Source organism: Eumetopias jubatus, unplaced genomic scaffold (genome assembly GCF_037043125.1).
Source record: "Eumetopias jubatus isolate StellerSeaLion01/CBP00866 unplaced genomic scaffold, mEumJub1_p1.0 scaffold_9, whole genome shotgun sequence".
Lineage (NCBI taxonomy): Eukaryota > Metazoa > Chordata > Mammalia > Carnivora > Otariidae > Eumetopias > Eumetopias jubatus.
Window position 1 is genome coordinate 101,262,970 of NW_028274815.1, and position 26,492 is coordinate 101,289,461.

At 37.9% G+C, this 26,492-nt stretch overlaps 1 protein-coding gene across 1 annotated transcript in view; it reads left to right on the forward strand.

Annotated features, from left to right (window-relative positions):
* Nucleotides 1-26,492, forward strand: part of SEL1L2 (SEL1L2 adaptor subunit of SYVN1 ubiquitin ligase) — a 136,004-nt gene that overhangs the window by 536 nt on the left and 108,976 nt on the right. The window contains exon 2 of the mRNA XM_028112980.1: nt 16,249-16,304. Within this exon, the coding sequence (XP_027968781.1) occupies nt 16,249-16,304 (56 nt within the window). The remainder of the gene's footprint in view (nt 1-16,248; nt 16,305-26,492) is intronic.

The following is a 26,492-nucleotide window of genomic DNA, read 5'->3' on the forward strand; positions in this document are numbered from 1 at the left end:
CGTAAAATATTCTACTCTTAGGATAAAGGCAGCCCAGAAGGAAATCCACCCCTTCCTAAATCCAGGGATCTACAGAGACTTGACATCTAGTAGAACAAAGAGTAAAGGAAAAGGAAGAAATACATTCCTGAGAAATTGTAGTCACACTAGATCTAAGATAGTCCTGTACTTGGTACTGCCCCAGGCACCTGGCAAAAGCAAATTGCTATTCTCTCCATGGGAAAGCAATTTCATTTTAGGTCTCAATCCGAGTTCACAAGGAGACAAGGCATGAGGTGGGAGATTTGGGGTGGCATTTTGGCAGAGATGTAAGTTCTGCAAATGGCTAGTGATACTGAGGGAGCACCTATTCCTGGATGACTAGGTCCTGTCACATACTGATAGTTTATCCTGAAACACCCACAAAGTTACTGGTGGCAAGCTGAGGTGATTGTTATAGCATTCAGAGACAGATTAAAAGGGGGAAATCCAAGTCCAACATGAGGAAAACTGACACCACAGAAAAGAAAAGCATCAGCCTACACATGGAAACACACACCCCACACCATAATACCTGAGGAAACAGAACAAGTAGAGGGGATGGTTGCGGTCTTCAAAACATAAAATGATTATCATAAGATGTATTTAGAGATGTTATTGTAGCCATAAAAGATGAGCTACTTTGGAAATGAAATATATGATAGTAAAAATAAAACCTCAAAGCTGAATACCAACATTGACAGAGCTGAAGAGCAACCCAGAGACTCAAAAATCAAACAAATCCTCTTATAAGCACAATGCAAATGGACAGAGAAATGACACGTATGAAATAAAGGTTCAAGGACATAGGGGATGTATCCAAAAGTTACAAATTCACATAATGGGGTCACCAGAAAGAGAAAATGAAGAACTGAGAGCAAGAAATAAATAAATTAAAAGTTCCCAGATCTTAAAAAGACCTTTTTTTAGTCTTTAGATTAAGTTCCACTAAGCGCCAAGTAAGAAGACTGAGAAAAGATGCACTCCTAGAAAGTGAGGGTAAAATTTTAGTACTTTATGGATAATCAGAAAATCCTAAAACCTTCTAAAGAGAAAAAATACAGGGGCACCTGGGTGTCTCAGTCAGTTAAGCGTCTGCCTTTGGCTCAGGTCATGATCCTAGGGTCCTAAGATCAAGCCCCGTGTCAGGCTCTCTGCTCAGCAGTGAGTCTGCTTCTCCCTTTGCCTCTGTGCTCCTTCTGTGCTCTCTCGTGCTTTCTTGTGCTCTCTCTTGCTCTCTCTCAGGTAAATAAAATCTTTTAAAAAGAGAGAAAAAATACCTTATTTACAAGGTGAAAAATAGCATGTCGACATCAACTTCATTAGCAATATTGGGTACAAAAAGACACTGGAGAAATATTTTCTAAGTACTGACGTGAAATGATTTTGAATCTAGACATATAATCTGACAAACTGTAAAACAAGTGTAATGGCAAAATAAGATATTTTCAAACATGAATAGATTCAGAAAATTTATCACCCACAAATCCTAACTGAAATTTGGTTAGAAAATATAATCCAGCAAAATAAAATATGAGTTCAAGAGGAAGACTAAAAATCAGTGGTAACCAAAGAAACCTTCAAAACATGATAAATCTAAGCAAATGCCTATTCTAATTTTAAAAAATAAAACAATCAAATTCATTTTTAAAAATCCCTTTCACGGGGTGCCTGGGTGGCTCAGTCGTTAAGCATCTGCCTTCAGCTCAGGTCATGGTCCCAGGGTCCTGGAATCGAGCCCTGCATCGGGCTCCCTGGTTAGCGGGAGCCCTCCTTCCCCCTCTCCCACTCCCCCTGCTTGTGTTCCTTTTCTCACTGTGTCTCTGTCAAATAAATAAATAAAATCTTTAAAGAAAAAAAATCCCTTTCACAAGGGAACCCTCTTAGACTGTTGGTGGGAATGCAAACTGGTGCAGCCACTCTGGAAAACAGTATGAAGGTTCCTAAAAAAGTTAAAAATAGAACTACCCTGGGGTGCCTGGGTGGCTCAGTTGTTAAGTGTCTGCCTTCGGCTCAGGCCACACATCGGGCTCCCTGCTCAGTGGGAAGCCTGCTTCTCCCTCTCCCACTCCCCCTGCTTGTGTTCCCTCTCTCGCTGTCTCTCTCTGTGAAATAAATAAATAAAATCTTTAAAAAAAATAGAACTACCCTATGATCCAGCAATTGCACTACTAGGTATTTACCCAAAGAATAAAAAACTACTAACTCAAAGAGATACATGCACCCCAATGTTTATAGCAGCATAATCAACAATAGTCAAATTATGGAGAGAGCCCAGATGCCCATCAACCAATGAATGGATAAAGAAGATGTGATATATATATGCAATGGAATATTACTCAGCCACAAAAAAAGAGTGAAATCTTGGCATTTGCAATGATGTGGTCAGAGCTAGAGAGTATTATGCTAAGCAAAATAAGCCAGAGAGGGACAAACACCATATAATTTCATTTGTATGTGTAATTTAAGAAACAAAACAGATGAACATATGGGGCAGAAAAAGAGAGGCAAACCAGAAAACAAACTCTCAACTATAGAGAACAAACTGAGAGTTGCTGGAGGAGAGGTGGGCGGTGGGATGGGTTAAATGAGTGATGGGTATTAAGGAGGGCACTTGTTGTGATGAGCGCTGGGTGTTGTATGTAAGTGGTGAATAGCCAAATTCTACACTTAAAACTAATATTACACTGTATGTTAACTGGAATTTAAATAAAAACTTGAAAAAAAGAAAAAATCCCTTTCACAGTAGCAACAGAAATTTAAAAATAGCTAGGAATAAATTTAATAAAAATTAAACAAGGCATATATGAGTAATAAAAATGAAAATTTTCTGAAGAGCATTAAACAGAAAACAATAAATTCAGGCTATACACCCAAGTGAATCTCAATAATGTAAATATGCCAGGTAAATCCAATGCAATCCAGTGAAAATACCAACACATTTCTTAAATGAATCTGACAACCTTATTCTAAAATTCATCTAGGAAAGAAGTTATACTAGAATTCCCAAGATAAGGTTTTTTCCAAAGATATTTACTTATTTATTTATTTAAGAGAGAGAGAAGGGAGAGGAGCAGAGAGATAGGGGACAAATCCCCGACAACCCCAAGATCATGACCTGAGCCGAAATAAAGAGTTGGACGCTTAACTGATTGACCCACCCAGACACCCCTCCCAAGATAAGTTTTTAAAAGAGGAAAAAGAAAGGTGTGTGGGTAGGTGCTTGTGTATCTGCACAGAGAAGTTCTTGCACAAATAGTAAAATATGCAATTATAAATCTACAGTAATTAGGGTATTGCCAGAAGAATAGACAAATGCATCAAGAAAATAGAGTTTAAAAATGAAACAATATACAAATGAGAATTTAGTACCTGAAAGGAGGTTTCTAAATGCAATAGGTCTATAATGAATGTTATTGTCAAATTGTCTATTTATTAGGAAAAATCAGATTCCACTTCATACCAATCAAAAAAACTGAGTCCAGATGGATTAAAAACATAAACAGTAAAAGGAAAACTATAAAAATAGCTGAAGGAAATACAGGAAAATATATATTCAAGTGATTGGTAAGACCTTGAACAAGACAGACACACAAACACACACACATATACACACAAAGGTTATAAGTGAGGAAAAGGTAGATAGTTGTGACTACATTTGAATTTAAAACAACTCTGTTGCAAAGGATACCATATCCAGTTAAAAGGCTAACAACAGACTGAAAAATATATAACATAAACACCAATCAAATAATATCCAGAATGTATTTTAAAACTCCTAACAATCCTTTCTTAAGAGCCTAATAGAAAAAAGAAAAAAAAAGTGTAATAGAAAGATGGGGAAAATATCTTAACAGTTCATTCCTTGGAAAGGAAAATACAAATGCTCCTAAATGTGACCTTGCCAGTAATCATGCAAATGGAAATTAATAGTGAAATACCAGTTTATCCCAGGGCGCCTGGGAGGCTCAGTTGGTTAAGCGTTTGCCTTCAGGTTGGGTCATGATCTCAGGGTCCTGGGATCTAACCCCACTTGGGGCTCCCTTCTCAGAGGGGAGTCTGCTTCTCCTGCTCCCTCTGCCCCTCCCCCCACTCATGCATGCTCTCCCGTGCACTCTCTCTCTCAAATAAATAAATGAAATCTTAAAAAAAAAAAAAAAAAGGAAATACCAGTTCATCCCAATACATTTGCAAAAATTGAAAAATGTTGGTTAGGGTGAGGAAAGATTCATACTCTAATAAACCATGTGTGGAAGTATAAGTCAGAGTGGTTTTTCTGGGAATGACTATTTGCTATTCATTAAAATTTATATTGGACCTACTACTTCTCAGGTGACCAAATTGATTTCTCATTGTTTACTTTGGCAAACCCTTACATATGTTTCACAGGAAACATGTTCAAGATGATCCATTATAGTATTTTTTGCAATAGCGAAGTAATTGAAAACATTATAAATGTCTATCCATTAAATGATTAAGTGTAACACCATTGTAGAGATGACTCCCTTCCAACCCTAAAATTCTGGATTTTATCTTATAGCATGTCAGAACTCCTCAAGAACATAAGGATTAACAAAGAATTCCTACACCTAAACTAATGTCTTATCTCCACATTCAATAAATGTTGAACCTCACATAGTTACAGTATCAGAGCTACTATGTCACATACATAATATTCTACAAATGTATTTTTATATTTCTATGAAAATATACCAAAATTCAAAAACTAAGGGATTTCTATATGATTATTTCCTTGGGTTGATTAACTCAGTAGTACCAGATAAAATATCTAAACTTTTGTCAGTTTTAATTCTCATTGCATTAATTATTTAAGTAGTACTTTTAATCACCCCAAGTTATACTGTAGTAATTTCAGGTAATGCTATATAATGCCATAGACATTTAGATCACTAGAGAAGACAAGATATGGTAAACATAAATGCCTTGACCAAGATCAATTAGTACATCCATTTACAAAGAGAATTAATACTCTAGAATTGAAGACTTCTGAATCCTATTATCTTGCTCCACTGATAATTCATGTTTCTTTACCTTTCAGAGAGACACTGATAATGAAAAGACATAAGAGCTAAAAGCTGCAAGAGTTCTAAACCTGCTTTGAAACTGGTTCTTATAATACTCAAAACAAATCATCTATATCAGGTTCCCAAAAGCAATTGATCAGTTACTTCTCTGGATTTGATCAATTACATATGCATTACAAACATGAACTTAAAAGCACCTTCAACCCAGTCAGCCCATTCCCAAATTTGACCACTGTTTTTGTTTTGTTTTGTTTTTTTATTATTATGTTATGTTAATCACCATACATCACATCATTTGTTTTTGATGTAGTGTTTCATGATTCATTATTTGCATATAACACCCAGTGCTCCATGCAGAAAGTGCCCTCTTTAATACCCATCACCAGGCTAACCCATCCTCCCACCCCCCTCCCGTCTAGAACCCTCAGTTTGTTTTTCAGAGTCCATCATCTCTCATGGTTCATCTCCCCCTCCGATTTCCCCCCCTTCATTCTTCCCCTCCTGCTATCTTCTTCTTTTTTTTTTAACATATAATGTATTATTTGTTTCAGAGGTACAGATCTGTGATTCAACAGTCTTGCACAATTCACAGTGCTCACCATAGCACATACCTTCCCCAATGTCTATCACCCAGCCACCCCATCCCTCTCACCCCCCATCACTCCAGCAACCCTCAGTTTGTTTCCTGAGATTAAGAATTTCTCATATCAGTGAGGTCATATGATACATGTCTTTCTCTGATTCACTTATTGCGCTCAGCATAACACCCTCCAGTTCCATCCACGTCGTTGCAAATGGCAACATTTCATTCCTTTTGATGGCTGCATAATATTCCATTGTGTATATATACCACATCTTTTTTATCCATTCATCTGTCGAAGGACATCTTGGCTCTTTCCACAGTTTGACTATTGTGGACATTGCTGCTATAAACATTGGCGTGCACGTACCCCTTTGGATGCCTACATTTGTATCTTTGGGGTAAATACCCAGTAGTGCAATTTCTGGATCGTATGGTAACTCTATTTTCAACTTTTGGAGGAACCTCCATACTGTTTTCCAGAGTGGCTGCACCAGCTTGCATTCCCACCAACAGTGTAGGAGGGTTCCCCTTTCTCTGCATCCCTGGCAACATCTGTCATTTCCTGATTTGTTAGCCCATTCCCAAATTTGTAATATTGTAATGGTGGAGCAGAATGGATAAGAAATCTATTAGTGCGGCTAGAAAAAAAAAGAATGATAATGTTACCCTTGTGTCATCTTTTTTTATGAAAAACAGAATCTTATATAAAGATTTAAAAAAATAATATAACTTCATGAATAGAACCGCTTAATTCAGACTTTTTGCAATGATGAAGCACAGCAAAAAAAGAAGTTTTTTTGAAGGGGAAAACCCTTATTTTGTTTTAAAAAATTGTCTTTGTGGCTATATAATTAAATTTGACAATTCCAAACCTGAGATTCTTTTATTCTAAGTTTTCACTACTAACTTAAAAAGCAGTTTCGTTGAATTTTAGATCCAGGAGCAGAATTATATGCTGTGTTATAATAAAAATATTTAATCAACCATCAGTTTTAATTAAGACATTATGCAGAGTGCTATGGGTGAACTTAAAAAACAGGGAAGTTGTCTCTGCAATTGGAGATCTTACAATCCATAGAATAAAATTTAGTATGTGATTCTGTGCTAACCTGAATGACACAGAACACAAGTCCTGAAGAAGTTCCAAAAAGGGAGAGGTTATTTAAGGCTGAAATATCTAGGAAAACCTGCAGGTAGGGGGGAAATGTATTTAGTCATTTTAACAAATAGGTTTTATAAATCTGTTGTAGGGCGGGAACTATTCTCGCACCAGGCCCCAGTGTTGAAACATGACAAACATGGGCTGAAAGGCTGAATAAAATTTGGATATTAAGGGAAGAAAGAGAAAACATTCCAAATTAGAAGTACACAAATAAAGGACATGGGTGTAAGAATGAGTGTAGTGTACATATGGGGTGGCAGGATACCACCACTTCAATAACAGTGGAGTATAATGGAAAATAAATTGGTTTAAAAAAGTAGGGTCAGGGGCGCCTGGGTGGCTCAGTCGGTTAAGCCACTGCCTTCAGCTCAGGTCATGATCCTGGAGTCCCAGGATCGAGTCCTGCATCAGACTCCCTGTTCGGCAGGGAGTCTGCTTCTCCCTCTGACCCTCCCCACTCTCATGCTCTCTCTCTCTCATTCTCTCTCTCTCTCAAATAAATAAATAAAATCCTTAAAAAAATAAAATAAATAAAAAGGTAGGGTCAGATCATTGAGAACCTTATATTTCTAAGCAGAGGAAACTAAAAGAAGCATTATTAAATGCCTGGCCCATGTCGGTCATTTTCATAGTCACGATCTCATTAAATTCTAAGTACAACTGCTCCCACTCCCCACTCACAACCACACCCTAGGTTTAAGATAATAATTCTCCTTATTGGGGCGCCTGGGTGGCTCAGTTGGTTAAGCGACTGCCTTCGGCTCAGGTCATGATCCTGGAGTCCCAGGATCGAGTCCCGCATCGGGTTCCCTGCTCGGCAGGGAGTCTGCTTCTCCCTCGGACCCTCCCCCCATCTCATGTGCTTTCTCTCTCTCTCTCATTCACTCTCTCAAATAAATAAATAAAATCTTTAAAAAAATAATAATAATAATTCTCCTTATTGAATGGATGAAAACACAGGTTCAGATGTTTTATGACTTGCTGAAGGTCACATAGCTAGAAAGCAGTAAAGTCAGAATTTGGTTCCCTCTCTTCTCACTCCAAGCCCAGTGCTCAATCCACTACATCCCAACTGTTTCTTCAGTTTTCACTTGACATGGTAAGAAACAGCCACTTAAAGAAACTTGAATAAGGGAATGACACCATACTTCCAGTTGGCATGGGCTTTTCATAAGCAGTAGTCTAGTGATGGAATCAGAATAGATGGAGAACTGGAACTTGCTAGGCTATTTTAGGACCTAGGAGTCATGTCATAAAGTCCTGGACTAGGCTAATGATAATGGACCAGAAGTTACAACTCAAAAACAAAACAAAGTTATGTTTGGCCATGGGGATGTTAGCATGGGATGAAGTAAAAAATGATGTATGATTAAACTTGGGAGACTGATGACCCCCTTCACAGGGACAGAACATAAGAGAGGAGAAACTGACTTAGGGAGCCAGCACATTAGCAATAATGATTTAGTTTGGAGACATTGGGACCTTAGAGGTGATAGCTATATGTCCAGGCCACCTTGCTGCTTATCCAGTCACATCTCAGCCAGTTCAGTACAGACTGGTGACAACTAAACAAGCAGCTTAAGTGTTTCCAATCTTCATCAAAACCCTAACTGAAAACAACCAACCTCACAGTTATAGCCTTTCAATTAAAATTGCTCAATATGTGTCTCTAAACTTAAAAGTTTTATTGCCCTATTCCTATAGGACAAATCATATTTTTCACTTGCATCATACTTTTTATAATTAACTGAATAATTATCCATTATAAAATTTAGTCAAACCCAAGTGTGCAAAAAGTATAACTTTCTTAATTGTTTAATAATGGAATTTAACTTCTATTTCAAGCTATAATAGTGGAAGCTTATCTTTGCTATTTCTCCCGCTCTTTCCTCCCTCCTAGTCCAGGGAATGTTTTCTCATTTGGGAAAGAGGGCAGAGAAGGTCTTGCTATTACCTTGCTATCATATATCAGGTATTCTCCTACATCTACTCTGTTGTCTAGGTTATAGGTCCTTTCTTTTTCTCCTAACATCCAAGAAGACACTTATCCCTTTCTTTCTGCCACATCACTCTCTTTTCTGAAGCAATAAGCAACTTGCTGGCTAAATGGGGAAAAGGACAGAGGATAGAAGAAAATACCAGGAAAAATCATCAGTCAACATGACCAAATATGTTCTACCATGTTTTCCCACTTGTAATTTGCACTTCTCCCTAATTATTTCTCATCTTATCAAGAATTAATAAAAATAAAATTTATTAAGCACTTTTTATGTGTTGGGCACTATACCAAGTACAATGCTGGATTACCCAATTATCCTTCAAGGTTGCTGTTAAGCTCTGTAATTGCACACTATAGGAGGTAATTCATAAACTCCTGGAAGGAACACTTTTGGCAATACTGAGAATTATTCAACCTTCTCTATTAGATTAAAACTCATAAAAATAAAAATAAAGAACTATTCACTCACCGTTAGCCTGTCCCTTAGTAACTTTCATATTTAAAATTTTGCCGTCTTTGTACTTGAAGAAGGAAGTTGAGGAGGAGGAGAGAACCAAAAGTTATACAATACTTATCCTTTCAAGACATTAGCTTTAAATTATAGAGTTTCAAAAAATCTGTAGTAGGGGCACCTGGGTGGTGCAGTTGGTTAAGTGTCCAACTCTTGGTTTCTGCTCAGGTCACGATCTCAGGGATTAAGCCCCATCTGCTTAAGACTCTCTCTCCCTTTCCCTCTGCGCTCCCCCCAACCCCGCGCGCTCTCTCCCTCTCTCAAATCTTAAAAAAAATCTATATTACTATATTAATATAACTAAGTCATTAGTCTATTACCAAATATATAATACATCAAAATGCATTTATTGGTCTACTAAGTTACTACAATATGCTAACATTTTCATTAGTACAGTTCTTTTATCATAAATCCCAATTTCCTTTATATCTTTAGAGACTTTGATAATGTCGAAATTTGGTCTAATTATATAGAAGTAATGACTGTAAATTATCCTTGTTTTTTTTTAAGATTTTATTTATTTATTTGAAGGAGAGAGTAAGCAAGAGAGAGAGAGCACGAGCAGGGGGAGGAGCAGAGGGAGAGGGAGAAGCAGACTCCCCGCTGAACAGGGAGTCCAACTCAAGCCTGGATCCCAGAACTCCGGGATCATGACCCAAGCTGAAGGCAGATGCTTAACTGACTGAGCCACCCACATGCCCCTATAAATTATTCTTGTTGAGAGTGGAATGGAATAGCTCCCTTCTATGTGGGCAATTCTTAGTGTACAGGTGTTAAAATTATTATATAACTGAAATGGGTCTCTTGAGGTCTGAGCTGTGATCAGTATGTAGAGGTTGGAGCTTTATCTGAGGGAAGATAGTATGTATGTCACCCCAAACCTGGAAGGGGCCTGGGGAAGAGAAAAGCTGTATCCATCAGAATAGGAGGGCCAGGGATGCCAGGGTGGTGCAGTTGGTTGAGCAGCTGACTCTTGGTTTCAGCTCAGGTTGTGATCTCAGGGTCATGGGATCAAGTCCACATCAGGCTCTATGATTAGCAAGGAATCTGCTTGGAATTCTCTCTCCCTCTCCCTCTGACCCTCTCATGCACACGCATGTGCACACGTGCACACACACAAATACACACACAATCTCTCTCTCTCTCTCTCTCGAATAAATCTTAAAAAAAAAATAGGAGGGCCTTAGGTAAGTGGCAGAGTTAGAAGTTGTATTCTTGCCCTTGATAACAAAGAGATCCAGGTGTTAAGGAGAATAACCCTATGGAGTGGAAAGATGACACTTTCCCCAGACATGTGAGAAAGATGTGAAATTCTTCCAGAAAAAGGAGTGAGACAGGACCAGGGAGAATGCAGTTGAGGTATTCTAGAACCACAGAACTGTCAGTGTATAATGGGCTCTGTCTATGCCTTTTATATTTTCTTTGCACTTCTGTGGGATTATTAGCTCTATTTTGAGAATTCCAGTCTGTTTTAGATGTAGTAAGAGTAATCAGGGAAAGGAATTTGAAGGGAAGGTGGTTGCAGCAGTTATCAGAATGAGAAAAAGCCAAAGAGAAGGTAAAATTCAGTAGGAGATTCTTCTTCCAGGGTTTACACCATATAGTTCCTTAATTTTATCTCAGTAAGGGAAGTGCTTTTCTCACAGATGCTAATACCACTTGCTTTTAAAAGGTAGGCCTTTGGAGAAGAGAAGGGAACTGACATTTATTATTTAGCTGCCATGTATTTAACAAACACCAAACACTACATTTTAAATCTATTCTGTCTTCACATCTACTCCAAGAGATAGGTGTAGTATTGCTATTCCCATTTTCTAGAAAACTGAGGCTCAGAGAGGTTAAATAACTTATCCAAGGTCACATGGCTAAGTAAAGAGATATGAAATGTTATTTCTGAACATCAGGCTTGATGATGTCCAAAACTAAGTATCTCACAAGCCAAAATAATAAATGTCCTAAAATCATAGTTGTTTCTTATTGGAAATTTTAATAGATAACTTCTAGTCCATTCAATAGAAACTGTTAAAATTTAAAAAGAAGAAAACTTTCAAATAGTAATTAGTAACTAGTGAAACAGATTATTGATATATGAAAAATACTTCTAAATGTGGACTTAAACCTGACTGAAGAGGAAACTGGAAGTCAACATAGGGAATTAGTGTTTATACAGTAAGCAACAGGGACTTAACGGGTTTTTAAGCAGATGTGTGTCTTGCTGGAAACAGTACTCAGGGAAAATTATTCTGAGGGTAGATGTAAATTAGATTAAAATTAGAGCAATCATAATTAAATCTGTTAGGAGCCTGTTATAAGAATGCAGGCATGAAATGATGAGGATCTGATTTATGCTGTGTTTTCCACAGGAAACTGAAAACTCACCCCTACAGAAATCCCTTTGGCAGAATTTTCTATGGAACCTTGTGGGTGCAAACTCTCACTCTTCTCACTCCTACATCTCCCCAGTTGTGTACCCACTTCTGGTGACTTAGATTCATCTACATACCTCTATCCCTGGCCTGACCTGCTCCCATGATTTTAGTCTCAGTTTTTGGAACCATCATTGTTGCCAGGTTTGTCTCTCATCGCTTGTCTCATCTCTGCCAACCTGGATTCCTTCTGTAGGTTCTCCTATGACTTGTGTTATTCTGCTTTCCTGTCATTACAGTTTAATTCTCAGAGCTTTACTTCTTAAGTGGCTGTCTGTTCAGGAACGAGTACATTATCCTTTTGTAGTTCCTGACCTCCTGCGCTCACCATCTGTCCATTCCAAAATCCTTGCTGACCCAGCTCAACCCTTAGGTCATGCCAAAAAGAAGAGGTGAGGACTGAGCATTGAGAAATACACAATCATTAGCAGACATAAAAACCAAAAAGGAACTCTAAAATAGAGGTTTGAAAGGAAGAAGGATATCCAGGATAGTATAAAGTCACAGAAGCCAATGTACTGCACAGAGTCTGAAAGAAAGTTCAGAAAGGAACCAATAGTATTTTTTATACCATTACTACATGTAATGAAGAATGAAGCACCATTTTAGAGAACTAGAATGGGAGAATCAATAAAATACTTATGTTTAGTTCCATTTGTAAATGTTGTTTGAACAAACAAGCAAAGATTTTATTTGCCTATAACTCCCCAGGCGGATTCCTTCATAAAGTACAGAGGAGGTTTTTTGTGTGTTTTGGGGTGTTTTGTGCTGCTTTTTTTTTTTCCCCAGAATCTTAGTCACATTAATCAGGTCCCAATGTTCATTCAAAGGAAGATGAAACATGTCTTGTAAAGAAAGGACATGAGCCACATTGGGGAAATGAAGGGTAAAGCCAGGAGCTAGTGTATATCAAGCCTTTCATAAGAAAGTGGATCTGAAAAGAATGGTCAGCAAGACAATAAATATTCTGGGGTATTATTTTCTTCTAAATCTTCTCTCAATGCTATGAGTACATTATATATTATTTATTTTGGCATTATTTACTGGTCTAATGTAGCTTCTGAGAATTGAGAGTTCTATCCAAGGAGTCCTAGTTGGCTGAAGAAGCAGATAAGGTTTTCAGTCATCAACTGCTGCATAACAAACCAAAACTTAGTGGTTTGAAACAACAATGATTTATTGATTCTCATAATTCTCTGTGGGTTGACTGGGTGATTTTTCTGCTGGTCTCACCTGGACTCACTCATGAAGCTCCATCAGCTGGTGGTCAGTTGAGACAGGTGGGCCTCTCTCCACTATTACCCCTGGCTTCTTAAGGGCATGGTGATCTCAGAACATTGTTCCAAGAGGGTAAAAGAGGCTGAAAGGATTAAGGACTAGTCTTGGAAGTTGAACAGTGTCATCTGCCACATTTCTGTTAGTCAAAGCAAGATACAGGGGCAGCCCATTGAAAGAGTGGGGAAAATAGTCTCCATCTCTTGATGGGAGAATTAGGCAAAGTTACATTGTAAAGGGGTATGAACATGGTAGTTGTGATTTATGGAGGCCATTGTTACAGTCTGCCACAGTCTACTCTCAGGCCCCAATGATTCACATCTGTCCCATGTGATTCTCACCCCTTCTAATATTGCCCAGGACTCATCCAGTCATAGCATTAGGCTCAAAATCTATGATCTCATAATCTGCATCAGGTTAAGATGTCAGTGAGACTCCTTGAATATAGTTCCTTAGTTTCAGACACCTATAAAATAAAAAGGCAAGTTATCCTCCATTCCCCCATATACCCAGTGTATATTGGAGAAATAGAAAACCATGCTACCCTAGACACTGCTGTCTAAAAAAGGGGAATGAGGCATGTGTAACAGTCACTGGTCCATGGCAATTTGGAAATCCAGCCAGGTGCATGTTGGCAGGTTTCTCTGCTTCAAGGGTAGGCAGTGTTCCTTGATGAGGGCCCTGTTCTACTCTCTTGGAGTAGTTCCCTAAACTTTTATTTTCCTTGGCTCTTGGAAACACCCTCTGGGCTCTTGGCTCTGACCTCTGATATCAGTACTCATAGAGGGAATTGATGAAACAGTGGAACAGGTCTCCAGCAATCACCAGTGTTCCTCAATTGAGATTTAAAAGCCTACAAGAGAGCCTTGTGCAAGATACTGTTGGTAGCAGAATCTGTTCCCCAGTAGCCAATCAAAACTTCATTTTCTTTAGGTGAAAACCTAAAAGCCTGAAGTTTAGAAAAGACATATTTTTGTTGTTGTGCATCTTCTGCTGGAAATAATGACCAACTTTTATATTCTTTTTACGTTTTAAGCTATTAAATACGTTGTTCCTTCAGTTACATTCTTACACCTCCTCCCATTTCACTAATTCTTTTATCTACATTTTTATCTACACTTACCCTACCTTTGATAATTGCTTTTAGCCTTGTAATTTTCATGTTAATGTCTGGCCACTGACAGCTTGATTTTCTGGTCCAGTGTATAATACAAATGTTATTCCACTTAATATCCATAATTTTCTCCTCTTGCTCTAATACACATGACACTTTGTACTTCTTGTTCTGTGTATTTTCTGTGCATACTCACTCTAATTTTATTCTGTGTACTTTGGGGAGTATAACAACGGGAATATATCAAATCACATTGCTTTTTCCAGTTTACTTTTTCTAGTTGTGATAATGGAGATTAAAAATTGCTAGACATTTACTGTAGCTATAATAGTCACATTGTCTGATTTCTAATACACAAATATAATTAGGCTAAGTAATTTGTTTTGAAACAAATGCCTTAATTGAGAGAGAAGTCATATTATAGACAAAGCATTAATGAATTCTAATTAAGTCTCTAATAATGCTTTTTCACCATGGTCCTTTTAAAATACTAATTTACATATATTATTATCTTGAAGGCATCTTAAATCCTTTAAGGAAGTAGGCCTTCTTTATAATAATCACAATCATAATTATATGTAGAGCTAACATTTATTAAGCTTAAATATGTATTGTATTTATATGTATTAAATATGTATTAAATATGTATTAAGTACTGTACTAAATACATAGATTATCTTATTCGATTACCATAACAAATTAATGAAACAGGTACAAAATCAGAACTAGCATACAGGCCTGTTTAACTCAAAGGCCACATGGTGGACCATTGCGCTATATTGATCGATAATGAGTATGAGTATCCATGGCCCCAAAATGATCATTTGGCAAACTTGGGATAAAGGAAGTTTCATTTACAATAACATTCTTATTCTGGCATAATTTATTTTACATCCTGAACCTGAAAAGAGCAATCCTATATAATATATAATTTTATGAAATATGTATAATCTTTAAAATATTTTCATATGCTTTATATTAATGCATTTATCACCATGAAGTTGTTGAATATTTATTTAGAATTTGCCAATTGTTTCCCTAGTTTGACAGAGGACTAAACATCGAACAATGTGGAATCAGTTCTATAAGGTCTGGCTTACAAAGCGAACAGAAAAGACATAGAATTGTGAGGCCAAATACTAAAGTTCATCAGTGAGAGAAAGAATAAAACATTTCAAATTAATAAATATAATATCAATGATAACATTAAAACATTCATAACCTGCTCTTGAAAGTATAAGCTCACAACTTTTGGAAATATAAAATTTTGACTATCCATATTTGTCTTGAGTCAAATTCTTCAGTCTATAAAGTGAACATATCACATATATGCATGTTTTAACTCAGGAAATATGTAGGGTCATTTTTACAGTGCATCAAATAATTTTTTTAGTAATGGAAAATTTATCAGTCCTACTAATGTAGTAGACATGCCATGATGTGACACCCTGTTATATCAGGTTTTCAAAGACTTATTTTTCTGAATATGTAAGTTAAGAAATTTAAGTCTTTGTAAAAATGAAATATACCAATGACTATATATGTATTCTATATGGTATATATATGTATGTTCTATTCTTTACAAAAAGATTTGTTAAAAAATGCTTATGAAAATTTTCTCAAATTTCAAAACCTGATATAATCATACTAGCCTACATTTCTCAGATATTTGTATCATTCAACTGTATTAATTTTTAGTATCTCTCTGGCATATGAATCGATGTATAAATATATAAAAGATTATATTCCTATGTTTTAATATTCTTTATTAATAAATGACATTTATTTACATGGATACATTTTAATTAAGTTGTAGCTCAGAAAGTTTTCTATTGTAATTAATCTATTATTTGTAGAACTCTTTCATATTAACTCAATTTCAGGATCCTTGATTAAAGTATTTAGATTGTCTCTGGTGTCAAGTTACATCTGAAAAATTATCCATGAAGGAATTATTTTGTACCATGTTACTGGTAACTTTAAATTTAAATTATTTTCCACTATTATTCTTAAGAGTTCTAAAAGTTATCTAGAAAGTTTTTTAGTAAGAAATGATTTAGTGAAATGTTAAAAAGAAAATATCTTCAATTTTATAAAAATTTTTGTATATTGCAGATATTGAAGCAGAAAAGCATAGTAAAAAGCAAACGGAAAGAAATGCCACTACACAGGTAAATATTTTGCTAAAGCATTATATTTCTGCAGTACAAAATTTAGGCTATAGGCATTATACATAGTACTTATTCAGCATGCTCAGAATTTCTTAACGAAGTAATTGTACTGGCTGTTGTTTCTATTTTTTTTTTTTTTGCTTCATTGTCAATCAATCAACAATTTTTGTTCATTCACTCAAATATTTACTCATTCCACTGTGAGAAGATAAGAATGTTATCCCTGAGCTTTCTCATAAGCTATGACCTGTCTGAGGTTCTAAATATTAAAACAAAAAGGAAAGAGGCCAGTCTGGCTTATAGTCACAGGTGCTTATTAAACTTTATTAACTTCATGATTTCTTCTAACATCTTGGAAGTAGGGGATTCAACATTTTCAGTCTGTTCTCAACCCCGTAACCATTATTGATCCTATAAATGTAACTCATTTCAAGTCACTCCTTTACTTGAAACCCTTTCATGGCATCCCATCTCCCAGAGTAAAACCAGTGCCTTGCATATTAGGCTCTGTGGTCTGGCCCCATATTTCAATTCTGACATTATCTCCTACTACTGTCTCCTTACCATTCTGGACACATTGGGCTCTGTGCTATTCCTCAGAAACCCCAGGTATGCACCCACCTTTCTGCTCTTTCTGGCTGGAACATCCTGGAACCCAGATAACTATGTGGCTCCCTGCCTTCATCTTCTTAAGATCTTTGCTCAACTGTCATCTTTTTGGAGGGTCCTTCCTTGACCATTCTGTAAATTTGCAGTCACACTGTTTTTAAAATTGCAAGCCCTATCACAACACCTTCTGTCTGTCTCCCCTGCTATATTTCACCTCTCATAGTTATCACTATGTAACATGTCATATTTTGTTATGTTTGTTCTCATTCTCCCTCCACTGGAATATAAATTCCATGGGAGTAGGGATTTTTGTCTGTGTTGATCACTGCTACTATCCCAGCAACTAGAACAGTGTCCTACACATAGCAGGCACTCAATAAATGTTTATTGAAAAATCAATAAATCTTAAATCCTAATTAAAGAAGGAAACTTTGAAAAAATGTTTATATAAATTAAAAATTCCTCCCTACATCGCCACATTTTGTAAACTCCTCCAAATTTTGCTGTTCCCCATTACCCTAACTAAAACATTCCATAATGAGCAATGGGATTATTATCTGCGAAATAGAAGTGACCTTGGCATAAGCTCAGAGTTTATCTTTAGACAGGTGGAAGCTAAAAATTCACGAGTTTCGTCAGGTCATTTGGCTTTCTCTTGTGGGCTCTTGATATCTTGTGATATGCAGTGCCTGCCCAATAACATATGAAAGCACCCTTTGAAATTAAGGAGCTCCATGAGATCAAGGGCGCTGATCATAGGTATCCTCCCCAATGCCCAGCATTAGTCAATGAGGCCCATATAGTAAATACGGAAAGAACTCTAGCTCTACCCATGTAAAGCCAAGCAAAAAATATATAAACTATACTAAAAGATCTCAGAATATGGAAAAAACAAAAGTACTATCTTCATGTCAAAAATGAGAAAACAGAGGGGGAGGAGGTAGATGGCAGAGGAGTAGGAGACCTAAATTTCACCTGGTCCCAGGCATTCAGCTGGATAGTGATCAAACCATTCTGAACACCTACGAACTCAACAGGAGATCGAAGAAAAGAATATCAACAACTCTCTGAACACAAAAGCGACTACTTTCTGGAAGGTAGGACATGCAGAGAAGTGATTCCGAGGCGATATTCGGGAGGATAGACAGCGGGGGAGGGGGCCTCTGTCAGCTGCTACCGGCAAGTGGTAGAGCAGCCAAGCACAAAATCGGAACTTTTAGAAGTCGGCTCCGCTGAGGGATGTCACTCCAGTGGCTAAGCAGGGGATGGAACCGTCTCTGGGACAGTGTGGTCTCAGGACCCTCGGGGTCACACAAAGACCGGGGCTGCCTGAGTGCAACAGAGCTCCCAGGTATCCAAGCAGGGAAGCTGGCTGCAGAGATGGAGCCGAGGAGGAGTGGGCTCTCAGTTCGGGATTGCCATAAACCGTGATCCGCGGCCCAGTCGGGCCACTGCTCTTCCATCAGGGACCCAACAAGTGGCAGATCCGGGGAACTCCCCTTCCTCCCCCGGGAGGAGCAGCGCGGGAGCACACCGCAGGGATCTGCTGGGTTTGGAGACTCCACACGGGGTCCTGCACCAGAGATAGAAACGCTCGGTCACAGGCCAGGTGAGCACGGAGTGAGGCCGGAGACCGGGGAGACAGGAGTGACTGACTGCTTTTCTCTGGGGACGCAATGAGGAGTGGGGCCCCGAGTTCTTGGCTCCTCCAGGGCAGAGATTGGGAGGCCGCCATTTTCACTCTCGTCCTCCAAAGCTGTACGGAAAGCTTCCAGGGAATAAAAGCTCCCGAGAGCAAACCCGAGCAGATTACTTAGCCCAGACCCGGCAAAGGCGGGGCAATTCTGCCTCTGGCAAAGACATTTGGAAACCATGGCAACAGGCCCCTCCCCCAGAAGATCAGCAAGAACAGCCAGCCAAGAGCAAGTTTACCGATCAATGAGAATGGTGGATCACCAGCACTACGGGAATACAGCACATAGAATTCATAGCTTTTTTCCCATGATTTTTTAGTCTTTCCAAGTTAATGTTTTTTTTAACCTTTTCTTTCTTTTTTTTTTTTGAATTTTTCTTTTTCCTTATTCAACCAACATCTTCCAATCCCATTTTTAAAAAACTCTTTTTTATTTTTCATTTTTAGAGTTATATTCTATCCCTTCATAGTAGTTAACCTTATTTTTGGTATATATATATATATATATAAGTTCTCTCTTTAAAATTTTGGGATACAGTTTCTTCTAACAGACCAAAATATACCCTGAATCTCTAGTGTATGGCTTTGTTCTAGTCTCCTGCCTGATCACATTCTCTCCCATTTTCCTTTTTCTTTTTAAATCCTCTTCTTTCTTTTTTCAACCAACTTCTTATCTTAGCAATTCCTTTTATAATATCTGTTGTAATTTTCATCTTTACAGTCATAATCCATCCCTTCATCATATTTACCCTTATTTTTGTACATATATAACTTTTTTTTTCTTTAAAATGTTGGGAGGCACTTTCTTCTAACAGACCAAAATATACCCAAAATCTAGTGTGTGGCACTGATCTATGTACCAGCCTGATCATATTTGATCATATTCTGTTTTTTTGTTTGTTTGTTTCTTTTTATCTTTTTCTTTTTTTTTTCCTCTTTTTTCTATCTTTCCCTTTCTTTTCCCCTGGTTCCCAGGCTCTTCTGATTTGTTTAGTGTATAATTTTCTGGAGTCGTTTTTACCCTGTTAGCATTTTGTTCTCTCATTCATCTATTCTCCTCTGGACGAGATGACAAGATGGAAAAAATCACCTCAAGAAAAAGAACAAGAGGCAGTACCGACTGCCAGGGACCTAATCAATATGGATATTAGTAAGTTGTTGGAACTAGAGTTCAGAATGATGATTTTAAAGATACTAGCTGGGCTTGAAAAAAGCATGGAAGATATTAGAAAAACCCTTTCTGGAGAAATAAAAGAACTAAAATCTAACCAAGTCGAAATCAAAAAGGCTATTAATAAGGAGCAATCAAAAATGGAGGCTCTCACTGCTAGGAAAATGAGGCAGAAGAGGGAATTAGTGATATAAAAGACCAAATGATGGTAAATAAAGAAGCTGAGAAAAAGAGAGATAAACAAATACTGGATCATGAGGGCAGAATTCGAGAGATAAGTGACACCATAAGACGAAACAATATTAGAATAATTGGGAACCCAGAAGAAGAAAGAGAGAGAGGGGCAGAAGGTATATTGGAGCAAATTATAGCAGAGAACTTCCCTAATGTGGGGAAGGAAACAGGCATCAAAATCCAGGAGGCACAGAGAAGCCCCCTCAAAGTCAATAAAAATAGGTCAATATCCCGACATCTAATAGTAAAACTTACGAGTCTCAGAGACAAAGAGAAAATCCTGAAAGCAGCTCGGGAGAAGAGATATGTAACCTACGATGGTAGAAACATTATATTGGCAACAGACCCATCCACAGAGACCTGGCAGGCCACAAAGGACTGGCATGATATATTCAGAGCACTAAAAGAGAAAAATATGCAGCCAAGAATACTATATCCAGCTAGGCTGTCATTGAAAATACAAGGAGAGATAAAAAGCTTCCATGACAAACAAAAACTAAAGGAATTTGCAAACACAAAAACAGCCCTACAAGAAATATTGAAAGGAGTCCTCTAAGCAAAGAGAGAGCCTAAAAGTAACATAGACCAAAAAGGAAAACAAACAATATACAGTAACAGTCACCTTACAGGCAATACAATGGCACTAAATTCATATCTTTCAATAGTTACCCTGAATGTAAATGGGCTAAATGCCCCAATAAAAAGACACAGGCTATCAGATTGGATAAAAAAAAAAAAAGACCCATCAATATGCTGTCTGCAAGAGACTCATTTTAGACCCAAAGACATCCCCAGATTAAAAGTGAGGGGGTGGAAAACCATTTACCATACTAATGGACACCAAAAGAAAGCTGGGGTGGCAATCCTTATACCAGACAAATTAGATTTTAAACCAAAAACTATAATAGGAGATGGGGAAGGACACTATATCTTACTTAAAGGCTCTATCCAACAAGAAGATCTAACAATTGTAAATATCTATGCCCCTAACATGGGAGCAGCCAATGATATAAGGCAATTAATAATAAAAGCAAAGAAACACATTGACAACAATACAATAATAGTGGGGGACTTTAACACCCCCCTCACTGAAATGGACAGATCATCTAAGCAAAAGATCAACAAGGAAGTAAAGACTTTAAATGACACACTGGACCAAATGGACTTCACAGGCATATTCAGAATATTCAATCCCAAAGCAATGGAATACACATTCTTCTTTAGTGCCCATGGAACATTCTTCAGAATAGATCACATCCTAGGTCACAAATCAGGTCTCAACCGGTACCAAAAGTTTGGGATTATTCCCTGCATATGTTCAAACCACAATGCTTTGAAACTAGAACTCAATCACAAGAGGAAAGTCGGAAAGAACTCAAATACATGGAGACTAAAGAGCATCCTACTAAAGAATGAATGGGTCAACCAGGAAATTAAAGAAGAATTAAAAAAATTCATGGAAACCAATGAAAATGAAAACACAACTGTTCAAAATCTTTGGGATGCAGCAAAGACGGTCCTAACAGGAAAGTATATAGCAATACAAGCCTTTCTCAAGAAACAAGAAAGGTCTCAAATACACAACCTAACCCTACACCTAAAGGAGCTGGAGAAAGAACAGCAAATAAAGCCTAAACCCAGCAGGAGAAGAGAAATAATAAAGATCAGAGCAGAAATCAATGAACTAGAAACCAAAAGAACAGTAGAACAGATCAACGAAACTAGGAGCTTGTTCTTTGAAAGAATTAACAAGACTGATAAACCCCTGGCCAGACTTATCAAAAAGAAAAGAGAAATGACCCAAATCAACAAAATCATGAACGAAAGAGGAGAGATCACAACCAACACCAAAGAAATACAAACAATTGTAACATATTATTGTAACATATTGTAACATATTATGAGCAACACTATGCCAGCAAACTAGATAACCCGGAAGAAATGGATGCATTCGTAGAGATGTATCAACTACCAAAACTGAGCCAGGAAGAAATAGAAACCCTGAACAGACCTATAACCACTAAGGAAATTGAAGCAGTATCAAAAATCTCCCAACAAACAAAAAAGCCCAGGGCCAGATGGCTTCCCAGGGGAATTCTACCAAACATTTAAAGAAGAATTAATACCTATTCTTTGAAACTGTTCCAAAAAATAGAAATGGAAGGAAAAGTTCCAAACTTGCTTTATGAGGCCACCATTACCTTGATCCCAAAACCGGAAACTGTTCCAAAAAATAGAAATGGAAGGAAAACTTCCAAACTTGCTTTATGAGCCCACCATTACCCTGATCCCAAAACCAGAAACTGTTCCAAAAAATAGAAATGGAAGGAAAACTTGCTTTATGGGGCCACCAGTACCTTGATCCCAAAACCAGACAAAACCCCATCAAAAAGGAGAATTACGGACCAATATCCTTGATGAACATGGATGCAAAAATTCTCACCAAAATACTAGCCAATAGGATCCAACAGTACATTAAAAGGATTATTCACCACCACCAAGTGGGATTTATCCCTGGGCTGCAAGGTTGCTTCAACATTTGCAAATCAATCAATGTGATACAATACATTAACAAAAGAAAGAACAAGAATCATAGGATCCTCTCAATAGATGCAGAAAAAGCGTTTGACAAAGTACAGCATCCTTTCTTGATCAAAACTCTTCAGAGTATAGGGATAGAGGGTACATACCTCAATATCATAAAAGCCATCTATGAAGAACCCACAGCGAATATCATTCTCAATGGGGAAAAGCTGAGAGCTTTCCCCCTGAGGTCAGGAACACGTCAGGGATATCCACTATCACCACTGCTATTCAAGATAGTATTAGAAGTCCTAGCCACAGCAATCAGAGAACAAAAAGATATCAAAGGCATCCAAATCGGCAAAGAAGAAGTCAAACTCTCACTCTTTGCAGATGATATGATACTTTATGTGGAAAACCCAAAAGACTCCACCCCAAAACTGCTAGAACTCATACAGGAATTCAGTCAAGTGGCAGGATATAAAATCAATGCACAGAAATCAGTGGCATTCCTATACACCAACAACAAGACAGAAGACAGAAAAATTAGGGAGTCGATCCCATTTACAATTGCACCCAAAACCATAAGATAGCTAGGAATAAATCTAACCAAAGAGGCAAAGAATCTGTACTCAGAAAACTATAAAATACTCATGAGAGAAATTGCGGAAGACACAAAGAAATGGGAAAATGTTCCATGCTCATGGATTGGAAGAACAAATATTGTGAAGAAGTCAATGCTACCTAGAGCAATCTACACATTCAATGCAATCCCTATCAAAATACTATCCACTTTTTTCAAAGAAATGGAACAAATAATCCTAAAAGTTGTATGGAACCAGAAAAGAACCCAAATAGCCAGAGGAATGTTGAAAAAGCAAAGCAAAGCTGGCGGCATCACAATTCCGGACTTCCAGCTCTATTACAAAGCTGTCATCATCAAGACAGTATGGTACTGGTACAAAAACAGACACATAGATCAATGGAACAGAATAGAGAGCCCAGAAATGGACCCTCAAGTCTATGGTGAACTAATCCTTGACAAAACAGGAAAGAATGTCCAATGGAAAAAAGACAGTCTCTTCAACAAATGGTGTTGGGAAAATTGCACAGCCACATGCAGAAGAATGAAACTGGACCATTTCCTTACACCACACACAAAAATAGACTCCAAATGGTTGAAAGACCTAAAAGTGAGACAGGAGTCTATCAAAATCCTTGAGGAGAACACAGGCAGCAACCTCTTCGACCTCAGCTGCAGCAACTTCTTCCTAGAAACATCACCAAAGGCAAGGGAAGCAAAGGCAAAGAGAAACTATCGGGACTTCAAGATAAAAAGCTTTTGCACAGCAAAAGAAACAGTCAACAAAACCAAAAGACAACCCACAGAATGGGAGAAGATATTTGCAAATGACATATCAGATAAAGGGCTAGTATCCAAAATCTATAAAGAACTTATCAAACTCAGCACCCAAAGAACAAATAATCCAATCAAGAAATGGGCAGAAAAAAACTAGAAAGAGCCAAGATGTCCATCGTCAGATGAACGGAAAAAGAAGATGTGGTATATACATGACGTAATATTATGCAGCCATCAGATGTAATATTATGCAGCCATCAAAAGGAATGAGATCTTGCCATTTGCAACGACGTGGATGGAACTGGAGGGGGTTTGCTGAGTGAAATAAGTCAATCAGAGAAAGACATGTATCATATGACCTCACTGATATGAGGAATTCTTAATCTCAGGAAACAAACTGAGGGTTGCTGGAGTAGGGTTAGGGTGGGAGGGATGGGGTGGCTGGGTGTTAGACATTGGGGAGGGTATGTGCTATGGTGAGCACTGTGAATTGTGCAAGACTGTTGAATCACAGAGCTGTACCTCTGAAACAAATAATGCAATATATGTTAAGGAAAAAGAAGAAGAAGAAGATAGCAGGAGGGGAAGAATGAAGGGGGTAAATCGGTGGGGGTGATGAACCATGAGAGATGATGGACTCTGAAAAACAAACTGAGGGTTCTAGAGGGGAGGGGGCTAGGGGGATGGGTTAGCCTGGTGATGGGTATTAAGAGGGCATGTTCTGCGTGGAGCACTGGGTGTTATGCACAAACAATGAATCATGGAACACTATATCAAAAACTAATGATGTAATGTATGGTGATTAACATAACAATAAAAAATTTAAAAAAAAAAAAGAAAGAAATGGGCAGAAGACATGAACAGACATTTCTGCAAAGACATCCAAATGGCCAACAGACACATGAAAAAGTGCTCAACATTGCTTGGCATCAGGGAAATTCAAATCAAAACCTCAGTGAGATACCACCTCACACCAGTCAGAATGGCTAAAATTCACAAGTCAGGAAACGACAGATGTTGGCGGGGATGCAGAGAAAGTAGGACCCTCCTACACTGTTGGTGGGAATGCAAGCTGGTGCAGCCTCTCGGGAAAACAGTATGGAGGTTCCTCAAAAAGTTGAAAATAGGGCTACCCTATGACCCAGCAATTGCACTACTGGGTATTTACCCCAAAGATACAAATGTAGGGATCCGAAGGGGTACATGCACTCCGATGTTTATAGCAGCAATGTCCAAAATAGCCAAACTATGGAAAGAACCAAGATGTCCATTGACAGATGAATGGATAAAGAAGAAGTCGTATATATATACAATGGAATATTATGCAGCCATTAAGAGGAATGAAATGTTGCCATTTGCAGTGACATGGATGGAACTAGAGGGTATTATGCTAAGCAAAATAAGTCAATCAGAGAAAGACACGTATCATATGATCTCACTGATATGAGGAATTCTTAATCTCAGAAAACAATTTGAGGGTTGCTGGAGTGGTGGGGGGTGGGAGGGATGGGGTGGCTGAGTGATAGACATTGGGGAGGGTGTGTGCTATGGTGAGCACTGTGAATTGTGTAAGACTGTTGAATCACAGACCTGTACCTCTGAAACAAATAATACATTATATGTTTTTTTAAAAAAAAAGAAGATAGTAGGAAGGGAAAAATGAAGGGGGTAAATCGGTGGGGGAGATGAACCATGAGAGACTATGGACTCTGAGAAACAACCTGGGGGTTCTACAGGAGAGGGGGCTGGGGGGATGGGCTAGCCTGGTGATGGGTATTAAAGAGGGCACATACTGAATGGAGCCCTAGGTGTTATATGCAAACAATGAATCATGGAACACTATATCAAAAACTAATGATGTAATATATGGTGATTAACATAACATAAAAAAATGTAATAAAATGAGAAAATATGCCAGGGTAGACTGCTTTTATATCTCTCCAACTTCCAATGGAGTATGTTTTTTTAAACTTCTTTAGTACCAACGTCATAGAGCTCAGACAGCGGAAGTGAAAATACCAAGGACTCTATACTACAGCCAGAGTAAAGTAACCTCTGTTCACTAAACGTGCCATATTGTTTCATGACTCCTTTGCAAATAAGATACTGTCTGGCTGAAAACACCTTTCCCCATCTCTAACCCCATTGTAGACCTGGTAAATTCTGATTATCTTTCATAATAATTACTATTTACATTGTAATTTTTTTAAACCCACCGAAGTATAGATTCCCTTTCCCTAGTTTTTTTCTTTCTGGCTTTACAACTCCACAGTTCACAAAAGAGTGTCATCTACTCCTCTATTCCCCCAACACGCACTTTGTAAACACACACACACACACACACACACACAAAAACAGTTAAAGACATTTTGTCTTGTGTAAGGATCTAATATTTTCAGGATTTTTGTGTTATTTTCTTCTGTATTAAACAATGATCATGATCACAGATGATAAATCCCCAGGTATCTAATGTAGTACCAGGGAGTAACTGATGCCCCTTTAGGGAGCAATTCAAGTGTACCGCTGAGGGGCTATTATGACAATCACCACCAAGAGCAACAATGAAAACTCTGAAAACAAGGAAAAGGTAGCCCAGCT